Source organism: Aedes aegypti, chromosome 2, assembly GCF_002204515.2.
Source record: "Aedes aegypti strain LVP_AGWG chromosome 2, AaegL5.0 Primary Assembly, whole genome shotgun sequence".
NCBI classification, from domain to species: Eukaryota; Metazoa; Arthropoda; class Insecta; order Diptera; family Culicidae; genus Aedes; species Aedes aegypti.
The window spans coordinates 279,403,974-279,418,757 of record NC_035108.1 but is presented as its reverse complement, the minus strand read 5'-3'; the positions used below and the strand labels follow the sequence as shown (position 1 = coordinate 279,418,757).

The 14,784-nt window shown below is 35.6% G+C and overlaps 1 protein-coding gene across 1 annotated transcript in view; it reads left to right on the top strand.

Moving 5' to 3' along the window:
• The window catches only part of LOC5573643 (neural cell adhesion molecule 1-B), a 1,425,452-nt gene that overhangs the window by 1,379,212 nt on the left and 31,456 nt on the right, over positions 1 to 14,784 (top strand). The window contains 2 exon segments of the mRNA XM_021845179.1: positions 4,459 to 4,661; positions 4,769 to 4,965. Coding sequence (XP_021700871.1) covers positions 4,459 to 4,661; positions 4,769 to 4,965 — 400 coding nt within the window.

Below are 14,784 nucleotides of genomic sequence, written 5' to 3'. Positions count from 1 at the left end.
GGCTTCTGAGGTTTTTTCAAGATTTTAGATAATTTCCAAAAGGGCTTAGAGCCAGGGTCCAATTGAGAAATTTTATTTTCAAAATTTTTGTTTCTTAATTGAGCAAAACGTTTCTTGATTTCTTTCTGCAAATCCTGCCATATAATTTTCATAGCAGGATCGCGAGTGCGTTGAAATTGCCTTCTCCTCACGTTTTTAAGACGGATCAAAAGTTTAAGATCATCGTCTATAATCACGGATTCAAATTTTACTTCACATTTTGGAATTGCAATGCTCCGGGCTTCAACAATGGAATTTGTTAAAGTTTCAAGAGCATTGTCAATATCAAGTTTAGTTTCTAAAGAAATGTTAACATCAAGATTAGAGTCAACATACGTTGTATATATATTCCAGTCAGCTCGTAAATAATTGAAAGTGGAGCTGATAGGATTGAGAATCGCTTCTTGGGTTATTTGAAATGTAACAGGGACATGATCAGAATCAAAATCAGCATGAGTAACTAATTGGCTACAAAGATGACTAGAGTCGGTTAAGACCAAGTCAATCGTAGATGGATTTCTAGAAGAGGAAAAACATGTAGGGCTATCAGGGTATTGAATTGAGAAATATCCTGAAGAGCACTCATCCAATAAAATTCTGCCGTTGGAATTACTTTGAGAATTATTCCATGACCGATGTTTGGCATTAAAGTCACCAATGACAAAAAATTTTGACTTATTGCGAGTCAATTTACGCAAGTCAGTTTGGAGCAAATTAACTTGCTGCCCAGAGCATTGAAAAGGCAAATAGGCAGCTATGAAAGTATATTTACCAAACTGTGTTTCAACAGAAACACCTAAAGTTTCAAAAACTTTAGTTTCAAATGATGAAAACAGTTGATGTTTTATACGCCTATGAATGATGATTGCAACTCCCCCACATGCCCCATCAAGTCGATCATTACGATAAACAAAAAAGTTAGGATCTCTTTTGAGTTTAGATCCAGGTTTTAAATACGTTTCGGTAATAACTGCTATATGCACATTATTAACCGTAAGAAAATTAAACAGCTCGTCCTCTTTACCATTCAGAGAACGAGCATTCCAATTTAAAATATTTAAATTATTATTTGGATCCATTAGAAAAACGTAATCCAATAACAATTTGATTTGTAAATTTTACACCTACTTGGACTGCTTCAGTCATAGTGGTGGCTTTGAACATTGCATCAATCATTAGATTCAATTGTTCAGTTAGAAAATTAAAATCGGAGGCAGACATGTCATGTGAATTCCCATTAGAATTTCCGGTAGACGAAGAAGCGGAATTACCTGTGGCGGTAGGGTTTTTTCCATTTGATTTGAAACAAGTAGAATGGGTACCCATGGATCGAACAGGGGAGGAGTTCGAATTTCCTGCTACGATATCGGCAAAGGATTTACCGTGGGTAGATACATTCGAAATTGAAAAATTCGAACGGCTACCCGTCGGATTAAAATTAGTTTGTGAATGAGCATGATTATGATCTTCCTGATGGGTATGATTCATGATCAAGCGATCGTTAACTGAAAAATGAGCATTGTTCGATACTCTACCAGGCAAATTCCGGAAACGACCGTTATCGTAACGGATATTATCTTTCATCTGCCTGGCACGAGCCTCAATGACCCTTTTGCGTGAAGGACAATTCCAAAAATTGGACTTATGGTTAGCCCCGCAATTACAGCATATGAATTTTGTGGTATCTTCCTTCACTGGACAGACGTCTTTGGCGTGAGAAGAACCTCCGCAAATCATGCATTTAGCATCCATGCGACAATTTTTTGTACCATGACCCCACTTTTGGCACCGACGGCACTGAGTGGGGTTCTGGTAATTTCCTCCAGGTTTCTGGAAATGTTCCCATGTCACACGGACATCAAACAAAAGTTTTGCTTTTTCTAAAGCTTTAATATTATTTAGTTCTTTTTTGTTAAAGTGAACTAAATAAAATTCTTGAGAAAGCCCTTTCCGAACAATGCCAGATTGGGTTCTCTTTTTCATAATGATTACTTGGACTGGGGAAAATCCAAGTATATCATTTATTCCATTTTTGATCTCTTCAGGTGATTTATAGTCACTTGAGAGACCTTTCAAGACAACTTTGAACAAACGTTCAGTTTTGTCGTCATAAGTGAAAAATTTGTGCTTCTTCTCTTCAAGATGTCTGAGAAGAAGTTCACGATCTTTAATAGTTTCCGGCAAAACGCGACAGTCTCCTTTCTTTGCGATTTGGAAGGAAACCTTGATTCCCCTAATGGAGTTCAAGATTTCCTGCCTAAATCCCGCAAATTCGGAACAACTGACCACGATAGGCGGCACTCTTTGCTTCCTCACTTGAATCAAAGAGCCTGGGCTAGAGGCTGCTTCGATTTGGTGTTCGGAAAATTTGTCTAGAGCATCGAACTGATTGCTCATTTCGATACAATTATTCATTTCACCCTTGGAAGAAAGTTCGCATTCCGGGGAAGCGTCCTTTCTTCCATTCTTGCCACGTGTAGTGACAGTTTTAAAACCCACTTTTTTCGAAGGAAGTAGTGAATTCAGAGATTCACCCTTCCTTTTGTTTGTTGTTGATACCATGTTTAGTTAATAAACGAAAGAAGACGTGACCTTCGAGAGGTTTTTTCCCTAGACGGTGTCCAAGAAGGATTACCACCGCTAGCTTTCGCCAACGGGTCCAACGAAAAATCGAAGGCACGGGTCCAAACAAGGATCGTAAAGGGATCAATAGTAGAAAAAATAGTACTGAAAAGTACTGTTTTACTAGCACTGAAAAGTACCGTTTTTAATTTTAGCACTGAAAAGTACTGTTTTTGTAGCACTGAAAAGTACTGTTTTATTGCTTTAGGTAGTTTTTAAGAAAACTTCCAAGAGCAGAGAGAATTCGTGTACGCACAGCACGAAGGTACGATGCGCACTGAGTTTGTTTATGTTTTGATCACCAACCCAGTTCCTAAGAACGAAAACGACAATAGTAGAAATAACCAATGCTTTACACACACTGACGATTAAAGATGAACGTCTGTCATCTGTGGTTTGAGGACAGATTTGAATGTATGTGACAAAACTTGAATTTCAACACATATTTTTGAGTATTTCATGAGTTATGAAGTTAGAACCGTTCATTCATTATCATTTTTAGACCACATATTGTTAGTGTTATGAGCCAGCATTAGTGAATCAATTGTCACCCAACACGCTGCAACAAAGACATTGTCATCTCCTATTCTTGTTGCAACAATTCTATTCCGCAACATCAGTTTATTACCACTTGAACATAATATGACAAAGATCGATCACCACGTGCGCAGCGTTTTTCTGGGCTTCACATTGCAAATTTTCGAGAACTTTCTCCGTGTTGGTAAACATTGACACATTATCGAACAGCATCCATAAAACAAATTTGATTTTGCTTATAAAATAACTAATAAATCGCAAGTTGAAAAGCTTGCAACAATGTTGCGTGCTGTGATTGTCATGACAATTTTGCTTTTGATTGTATCCTTATCCGCAACAGTTGGCACAAACGGTTGTAAGCGAGCTTGCTTTGTTGTTTGTTTTTCGTCTGTTTTGATGACAATTTGATTCACTGGTCAGAATATGCTTCAGCAAACTTGTGTTTATTGACGAATTTGGAAAGGTGGTAATTTTTGTCCAATATTATATGCTTTATATATATTACAAAAAAAATCTTCCAGTACCGGTATTTTACCGGTACTACCGGTACTGACAGTTACAGTACCGCAGAACCGGTACTCGTCAAAAGGGGTCGGTACTAGGAACCCTATTACGTATGGATTAAAGTATGTTGTTCATATGCATTATAAGTGTTACAGATAATGTGAAAATATGTTGAAGTTTATTTTTGCGAGATATCGTAGTCATTGAAATTGTTCTGGAATATCAATGATAGGTAGTTCATATTTGTATTTGTAGTTCACTGTAGAAATTTCATGCAAGTTTCCCGTAAGAGAACAAAATTACAGCATCACAATGTAGAGCATTTTGTATGCAAATTAACTTTCACTATTATTGTTCTGAACACAACTGTATTTAAATAAATCATAGGAGAACAACTTTCCTTCTTCAATAGTATGTCCAAGAAGCCTGATTGTTCTCATGACATTGCAGGACATGACAGAACATTGCATGCTAGTCCGTTGTCTAGTGTGGTGCGTTTTTCAAACCTCAAATTTTCTACTTAGTGCAACGTGTCGTTGTCATTGAAAAAACATATTCGCCAGGTGAAGGTTTTATTTTCGTTAATTAACACTTTTCTTTTGCATAATTGTTCTTCATAATCCCGAATCTTTCATGAGTATAACATCTGCAAGACTTCCAAGAGCTGCAGTATACAAACAAGTTACAAGAAAATCAAAGTAGTAGATTGAAATCTGTTTAAGGAAAATTTCACACACTGCATTTGTATCGTTACAGGTACAACATAACGAATCCTGATGAACCATATTTTGCGATAGAGTCGCTGGAATCGTTAATCCACTATACAAATATGTACGACGACCTGGGTGACGACAACGCATTCAAAGCCGTCATCTATGCTGTCAATCAGAAAGGAAGAAGCCAAGGAGTAGTCGTTAAGGACTTCTATCTCGAAAACACCAGCACAGAAAACCGAGCCGGTAAGTATCAATCTACAACGGTCAAAATATCCTGCAAGGTAAAAATCAACAATCCACGCCTCCCTAATCAATTGTATCAATCTTTCATATCCATACTGGGGGAGCAGTCCTAACGAGCACCTCACTAGACAGTATCTCGCCGATCCTGTTGGGCGTTTTGTTCACCCTGCTGGTGCTGTGTGTCGTTATCTTCGTGCGAATATACTACATCAAGACCACTACCACCTCCACCATTACGAGCGTTAGCAACGATTTGGTTAGTAATAGCAAACATAATGGCACCAAGCCGGAATCTGCGTCCAAGGTAAGTCAAGAAATGATCGAAATCATCGTATGAATCGATTTCACAATTCGAACAGAATTGATTAGAATTCATCAATAAGGACATTTCCTGCACATGACTCTACTTTTAAGTCGTCCATGTATTATGATGTATAATGGGAATAAATAGTTTCAATTAAAATTTACTGGACAACAACTTAATTTGCTTCAAACTGACTCGCAACAAGTCATTTTTTTTGTTTTTGGTAACTTAACTGCAAATCATCACTCATGGAATAATTCGCAAAGCAATTCCAACGGCAGAATTTTATTTGATGAGTGCTTTTCAGTTTTTTTTTTCTCAATTCAATACCCAATTCTTACTTCTTTTTTTTCCTCTGCTAGAAACCCCTCTTCGATTGATTTGGTCTTAACCGAATCGAGTCAGCATTTTTATCTAGCTGATTTTGATTCTGGTCATGTCCCTCTTACAATTCAAATATCCCATGAAGCAATTCTCAATCCTAACAGCTCCACTTTCAAATATTTACGAGCTGACTATGCATCTCTATGATTGGGAAGAAATAATAACTAAGCGGTTTGTTCACATATCAAAATGATTTTTCTTCCAATGTGGCGCCATCTATGGCAACTTTTCCCTTTATTTAATTACATGCCATATACCGTCCATAACGGTATACTTCTTATGAGCTACTGCAAAATTTCACTGATCGATCTTCTATGGTTAGCTCTGCAAAAAAAACACAACAGGTCCCTGGACATGTAAATCAAAAGTTGTTTAAAGATAACTCGTTTTCATTACAAACGGGCACACCGGAACCACCACAGCTGTTAACATGAATTATATTGTAGGGGAGAAAAGAACCTCATTTCTTTCTGTGATACCCGATTAGTGAAAGATGTGCGTATGATAAATTGTTTCCAAATCCATGCTTGCTCGGATTTGACAACAAATTAGACGTCAACGTCAAATCTGATAATAATTGAAATTGGCAAAGGGATATAAGTGAAAAAAAATCCCATATTATTAAAAAAAAGGCTGAATCTTTTCAGAAATGTTTTGTTTTATACATATTGTATGAAAGTCAAAAAAAACTAGTTGGTCTTATACAAATCATCTTACTTTTTCTGTTGGACAGAAAAATTACTTAAAAATACTGTTGAAAAGCTTGAAAATGGTTAAAAGTTTTAGTATGCTTAGCTTATACTCCTTTTTGCTTGAGACCTTCAGTTTGATCCGAAGGTTCATTTGTAACGCTAATGTTGTGCACACAACGTACAACCGAAGCACCTACGAATTTTGAAATGAAAAAAGAATCTCCGAATAAAAACTCTAAATTCAAACAAGTGTAAGCTACACTGCTCGCACTATTATGGGTCACCTTGTCACGATTATTAGTCACTCTGTTCCACACGCAATTCAAATGGAAATGACCCATAATAGTGGGTGACCCATGATAGTGTAACCACTGTACAATCAATTAGGTAAAGGAAGCGATAGTCTATTCATGCCTATAGGGTGATTTTACAATGAGTTTACAATTTTGCGTGGGAGGGCCCTACCTTGAACTCAAAGGATCTAATTTTAAACTTACGATTATTAACAAATTGTGTGCTGGCGATGAACTCAACTGTGTCGCATCGATGTTGGTCGTGCGACGGATAAGCTGCACTGGATGCAACGAGCTTTCTAGATTCTACCCCATTACCCCGAATGCCATTTCCCAGAATGCCACCACCCCGAATTCCATTACCCCCAATGTACCATTACCCCCGAATTCCATCACCCCGAATGTTTTTTCCCCGCATTTACAATTATCTTCACATGATGATATTTATGACATTTCCCCATGATATTGGAATTCGGGGTAATGTCATTCGGGGTGATGGATCATTTCGGGGTTTTGGAATTCGGGGTAATGGCGTTCGGGGTAATGGCATTCGGGGTAATGGGATTCGGGGTAATGGGGTAGAATCGGAAAAAACGGCGTTCCCTAGGGCTTGCGCGCCAATCGTTCCACTTGAGCGTACCCTAGCGCCCAAGGACGAAAGCTCGAGTGAACGAGGATCGTCAGCGTGACGAAGGCGTCGGAAAGCGTCGGAAGGCGTATACACGTGGGCAATGCGGCCCGAGGCGCTTGGTGGTGAGGTTTATACGCGTAGCACTTGATGGTTTTTCGGAACTAAAGAAAAAAAACCCTTCGTTGAAGGGAAAGCACAGCTTTTTTAACTAAGCACACAATTTAAAGAGGCTAATTTTCGTATATGTATGCTGGTATCCTGTGTTCTGCAAACTATATAGGGTCAAATGGTCCAAAATGCCACTTTAAGGATTTGTGTCGTTTTTTCCTAACGAGATCCACATTTTAATGCCATTCGAAGTCCTAACAGTAACTTTACAATATTTGCTACCATCATGAAAACATTTCCCAAATTTGAATTTTTTTTTTTAACGGGTTTAAATCGTATATAAAAGTTGGTAGAAAAATGGGGGTGATTCAAAATGACCAAATGGATGGGGTAGAATGCCATTTAGTATGGAGAACTAGTAGTTAGCAACCATGTTTCTCCATGAGTTTGCTTTGTGGTATGGAAACGCTTATTCGGAAAACCTTAATGTTTAGGCAAAAAAGGGAAAAATGTTGAATTTCACCGGAAAATTAAGGAAAAATCTATGAGTTTATGTCCAAGAGTTCTTGGGTAAACATATTTTAACATCGTTTGGCAAAGAATACAAATTGAAACGTTCTAGGAATGATTTAATGAGGTGGGCCATTTTACCCCATCTTGGACCATGTACCCCTATGGGAAACTAAATCCACTGAATAGGTTTAACTACTGATAACCTAAGTTATAATAAGCTACAATAACTTCAAGGCACTAACAAAATTTAAATCACTTGAGTCTAGCTCGCTCGACTTCACAAAACTGATTGAGGGCTTCCACCCAAAAACTACCTCATCTAGGTTCAACCATCAATTTGCGGCTCAACGGATTATCGTGCGATGCATCGGATGATCCTGATGCAGTCAAAAAGTGGCCAATCATAAACCGCCACGTGAAACCACGATCCGGGGATTCTCTATTTTATCAAGAGTAGGCGCCGCGATCCCTATTACGATCCATATCGTTTGGGGGTGAGCCATCTCACCTAACAAGCACTCATACTCAATCCGTTATGCTACCTGAATTTGGGGTATCGGAGAATTTCGAGTGGAGCCATAAATTCCGTAACGCGAGCATAGAAATCTCCCCCTTTCTTGAGAGCTAGTACTAAAAATGCTGTCAGTCGTATTTTCTAGAAAAAAAATTTTCTGCGGTATTCCCATGGAATCTTCAGGCGGATCAGTAAAAAGTCGTTACACATTGAAAGAAATACAATATTTCGATAATTCTACAGAACATTGTTCAATTTTGAAACTATAAATTTATTTGAATACAAACAAATTTAAAATGGTTCTGAAAATTACCTCAACGAGTGATGAATTCGTCAGAGATGAACAGCCACTCAAATAAAGTTATTTGAGATTATCTTCAATTTAATTAAAAATTTAATAATGCCTAAAAGTAAACGAAAAACACAAACAAACTCTTAAAGAAAACGTGTCCAATTAAATTTTGTTTGCTCAATATTAAAGCAATGTTCATGAAAATTTATCATTGCATTACACTTGCTATACCAATTATAGCTTTTCATGCTCTATTGAAATTTAAACGAAAAAACTGGTTTTTTTTTTTTTGATGATTGCTGATGATTGAATGATGGATTCTATAGCCTTAAAGGTGGCCCAAAAACTATGTAGGTTTTTAAAGAAATCACTATGGAGAAATTTTTGAAAATGTTCCAAACACGTTAGTACTGTAATATAAGCACAAACTTATCATCCCATAGTGGAAACTTATTTTTCAAACCATAATAAAGCAATTTCATGAAGAGAGCACTTCAATACGAAGGATAGGAGAAAAGATATTCTGAGTTTGTTTGCAATTGTTTAGCTTCATATGGGACTACAGACCTGCAAACGTCTGCAAAAATCCCCAACAATTTAGCTCAAAAGGGATTTGTTTATTCAGAAACATCCTTCATTAAAATTTGAAAAATGAGTTTTTACTATGGGATGATGAGTTTGTACTTACATTACAATACTAACGGAACATTTTTCAAAATACAGTAGAAGCTACAGGCCAAAGCTCTCTATAGCGCCACTTTTTCAGTCCCTTAAAAAATATTTTGATGTTACATCTATTCTCTATACCGATGTCTCTATGCGATGTCGTTATAACAAGCTTCGACGGTATCTCCATAGTAATCTCCATATAAACCTACTTTGTTTCGGACCACCTTTAAATCACCACTGAAAAAGCTGAAAATTTCACAGAACTCTATTTTTATCGTAAGGATGGTAAAGAAGTGGTAGATAGGATTTACAAAAATCACCGCACGGTGTTTACTATCTAAGAGCCCCTTAACTCTTGAAAATGTGTAAATGTTAAATACAGACAAATGCAATTTCAATCAGTTGTATTTTTGACGTTGAATTTTCATACTTTAATTTCATTATTATTCTTCTTGCATACACGGGTATCTTTCCCTCAGTACTTTTTTGAATTCCCAGCACATTTCTCAAGTACAATGTAATTAAATCTGTTCTCTTTTTCCCTTTGTTGCTTTTTTTGAACGTCTATTGCCAGCACTTTCATTTTTGCTCATTATAACTGAATTATGTTTCCTTCATTAGGCAATGCCACTTTTTCGTTTGTACCATTCGGAATGTTTAAACTCTTACAGCAGTCTCGAGAATGAAGCGTTCGAATCCAGAAGTAGCCGAAGAAAGGAAGAAGACTTTTAATATCTTAAAAAAAAATAGATACCGTACCTTCTTTTCTTCGAACAGGGATCCAAATGGGTGCAATTATGTGGAGGTGGAAAACAAAACGACAGACCTGGTGTAGGTTCCGTCACGTAAAGCTGAGAGTATCAAAATTACGTCTAGGATGCAAGGCGTTCCGACTGTGACAACCATGACGGTGACATCCAAATTGGATTAACTTCTTACAACGTCTGTTTTTTTTTTCGTTAATTCAATGAAACCAATTTGACCTATGCCCGTTGTGGGTTCCAGAAGAAAAGTGATGATTCAAGCAAATATATCTGACGTGACGGTACGACAGCTGACGTGACACGTTCATTGTGCATGTAATTGTTACTTGTAGTGTTAATTGCCTAGGAAAATCTGAAATTCTCCACTGATTATAATTTTATTTTATTTATTTACTTGATGTTACATCAATAAGTATGATAAAACCTCGTTAACGATTTCACGCCAATTTACTCGGTCCATGGCAGTGTCCTGCCAACTTCGATTTTGGTCCGCGCTCTCCAGATCTTGTTACACCTGGTCAAACCACCTCGCTCACTGTGCTCCATGCCTTCTTGTACCAATCGAATTCGACGCGAATACCATCTTTGCAGGGTTTTTGTCCGGTAGTCTTACAACATGCCCTGCCCTACGCACCCGTCCGTCTTTCGCCACTTCCTGGATGCAAGGTTCGTCGTAGAGCCTAGTGTTTAGATACTTAACTTCGTCTGATGTTGCAATTAATTAATTAGTTGAAGCGCCCATCTAGTGAATAGAGAGTCGTGAGTTCGATCCCCACCGGAGCACGCGGTTTCTTTTCGTAGTTTCAATTTCAATTTGTACATTTGACACGTGTTTCGTCGTGTACATGTAAACTTTAAAACTTTGACGTGTCAAATGTACCAATTGAAACCTTATAACAGTTCGTCTGATGACTTTATTATAACCCTTCTCATCGTGACTACATGCCTACTTCAAAAAATCAAATGAAGAGCATTTTTGAGTACAAATAAAAAATTGATTATACTCAAAATTTGTTTTACAACAAAAAACCACGAGAAACATTAGGATTCCTATCTGTTTGCAAGTAAATCATAGCGATGATATCTAGCTTTTTCGGTATAAATTAACTTGTACAAGTCCAGTGAACATATTTGAGCAGACGTAGAAACTTTGGATTACACTTAAAACATTTTTTACCAAAAACATATGAGAAACTCATGATTTTCAACCTTTCTGCCTTTAAATCAATATATAGAGCAATGGCATATATTGTTATGGCATGAGCTCACTTGTAGAAATACAGTGAGCATCTTTGGGAAGAAATATTTATTTATTATTTGTCTTTATTAAAGAGGTTTTCAACCTGACGGCCAGTTCACCTCTAGAAATATAATAAAGAAAATAGTAAAGAAATAGTAAATTTTGAAAATACTCAAAATTTATTTTGATTAAAATAACATTAAATAAATTTATTTCGTTAACTGTTTGCCCATCAATCGAATTTCACAGCAATGACGTGTAGTAATAAATTTGATTGTACAAGAACAATGATTGTATTTACTAACACTTTTTAAAAATTTATAGAGGGATTATTAGAGTATGTTTAAGAAAAGCAACTAATTGAAAATGTTGTTTAGCCGAGGACCTGGGATCGAATCACATCCCCGAGATAGTCACCAAAAATTTCAGTGACGTCTTCCTTCGGAAGGGAAGTAAAGCCGTTGGTCCCGAGATGAACTAGCCCAGGGCTAAAAATCTCGTTAATAAAGATAGAAAAAAAAAATTGTTGTTTATCTTGACAAAAAGGCCTATTTCGCTTGCCACTTACAGACTTCTTCAGTTTCGAGTACTCGACACTGAAGAAGTCTGTAAGTCGCAGACGAAATAGGGCTATCTGTCAAGATACACTGCATATTAGAGTTTTATTTTGCTCGCCTTACTAGTTTTTTTTTTTTTTTTTTGGAAAAGTGGAGTGAAGTGTTAAAGTGCAATAAGTAGTTTTTCTTGATTATATTTGAGCAGCATAAAAAATTTTTGATTACAAAAAACTACAAGAAACCATATTTTTGAACTTGTTGGCCTATAAATTCAAAGCGTTGACATATATTTTTTGGTATTTATTTGCCTATATAGTTCGGTGAACATGTTTGGGGTAAAATGAAAACTTCAAATTACACTCAAAAATTTGTTTTCTGAAAATTAAGGAAACCCCTATTGTTTTAAATTATTTTCTAGTACTTAAATCCAAACTTGTAGCGATGACATTTAATTTTTAGACATAAATATCATTCTAGAAGTCTAGAAAACATGTTTGAGCTGAAACTACTTCAAAATTGTTGGCCTGTAAATCAAAATTCATGACAATAACATATATTCTTTCGACTAGTATAGTCATCGCGTCAGAACAGATATAAAGCTTTTTGTTTACACTATTTTTTTACCTAAAGAGCCCCTAAGGTTTAATGGCTAAAACCAAGGTTTTAGCCGTTAGCCTGAAAATTAAAATGCAAAGCAAGAACATATTGTTTTATGACAATAATTTGCTTTTAGATGTCTAGTGGAACATGTTTGAGCAATATTAATTAACAGAATTTTAGGTAACACTCAGAATTGTTTTTTCTTAAAAAAATGTTTTTTTGTCTTTGTTAAAGTGTTTTTAACTGACGCTAGTTCAACCCTTTGTCAAATTATTCGAAATAAACAGACCTGCCTTGTTGGATTGAAAGGTCTACGATTGAAAAAAACTAAAATTTGATTTAAAAAGAAACAGTTACAAAATACATGTTTGTAATTTTATTAAAACAAAATTTGAGAATAATAAAAACTTTCGATTTTTAACTATAAATTTTCGCAGGACTGCTAAGAGCTGATTGATGCTTGTTTTATTAAATAAATTGGATTATATCTAAAACAAAATAAACCACAATGATGCAAAACTCATTCTAGTTTAACATTGATTACCAGTTCTAAACATAAAAAATAAACATAATCCATGACGGGAACGGGCCTGGTGTTGTGGTTAGAACTCACGCCTCTCACGCCGAGGACCTGGGATCGAATCCCATTCCCGCACCTGGAAAACCGTACATTCGAAGGGCAGACCCGTGAAAAACCGTCAAAATACTAGTAAACGTAATATAAATTTCTAGGTGTTTTTCAATGATTTCACATTTAAAAAAGTTAATTTATAGTTGTGTGTTGGCAAACTACTATTGATTTTTCAATATTCATATCCTTTTTCATAGTGAACAACAAGAAGTGAACATGATTTTGACCAAAATAAGTTCATCTGACCGTTGTGCGCTATCCAAGAATTAAAGAAAGAAATCAAAGAAGGCAAGAAAATATGTCAACTTTCAGTGAGCTGTCTCCTATCTCTCAGGACGGATTCCATGTCAAATCGGTCAGTCACAGAACTCGACCATCTTCGATTTGGATTAAATTTTGCACATTTTTTTGGTATGGCAGAATAAGTGTTTTCCATAGAAAAATTGATCATTTTGACTCAAGTGTAACTTTTGAAAATGGCCTATAAATTATTGCTTGCAACTTATTTGAAAAATTCCAATTCCGAAACTGTTGATTTTAGAGAAAAATGTTCTATGAAGAAGTTGTAGTGAACCGTTTGGACTATAAGAAAAAAATATACACGGAAAAAATATTTTATTTATTTTCATAGAAAAATCAAAAATAAAACTTAAATTTTAAATTACACAAAAACCCCATTTTTAATATTTTTTTAAATTTTCACAATAGAATCTTGATAGTAAACAGATGTTTGGGACAAAGTTTCATGATGGAGAAATTTTTAATAAAAAAGTTTTTCTAAGAACAACTTTTGGTCGATTTTTGAAAATTTTTTTTTGTCAATATAAATACGTTCTGATGATACAGTAAGCATCTTGAAATGATTCTAAGCCACAATGATCATATGAATAATTTCTCTAAAAGTAGCCATTTTCAAATTATATCGAGTTTAATGCAAAAAATATAGTTTAAATATTAAAATAAGCCATTTTCATAAGTTATTCGCGTTTCTCCATTAATAATAATACGTTTTCGAGAGTAAAGAACATATTTCTTTATACTTACTTAATTTCCCTGATGGAGAATCACGAATAACTAATAAAAATGGCCTATTTTAATATTTAAACAATATTTATTGCATTAAACTCGATATAATTCGAAAATGGCTACTTCTAGAGAAATTATTCATATGATCATTGTCCGACATCATTTGAATAAAATCAATAGATGTCAAACTGGTGTCTGACGGTTTTGTGACTGTGATATAGAGACCTCACAACATTCGCTCTGTGACTGTCCAGCGTTATATGTACGTAGAAGACTATATTTCAATAAGGGCATTTTAAGCCCTTCTGAAATTTGATTAGAAAATCCCAATCTGGTTATTGGTTTCATTCTAAGAATCATACCGGATTGGAGTACTTCGCATCATCAGTCAACGGCATTTACCCCAAATGGTAATTCGTCGTCCTGAAAGAATGCAAATTAAACAGGGGTATACCACAATAAATCAAATTCATGGTCGCAGTGGTTTAACTCCCAACACAAAAAAAAAATCCGCGGAATGCTCTCGAGTTTATTATCAGGATATATAGTAGGATTTTTGACTTATATCTGTCGTAGCGTCCTGTAAAAATTTCCAACGAATGACTAGGTTCTCGGAGAATTGCTGGCGAAACGTTTAATGAATTCTTTCCACTACCCATATTTGGCATGTTAAAAGCCCCTTTGTAAGTCTCTTGAAATATTTATAACAGCTTTCTACTTGGTGGACACCTGAATATATGTTTAAAATTTGTTGACGAGATTCACGAGAATCACGAATAACTAATAAAAATGGCCTATTTTAATATTTAAACAATATTTTTTGCATTAAACTCGATATAATTCGAAAATGGCTACTTCTAGAGAGATTATTCATATGATCATTGTGGCTTAGAATCATTTCAAGA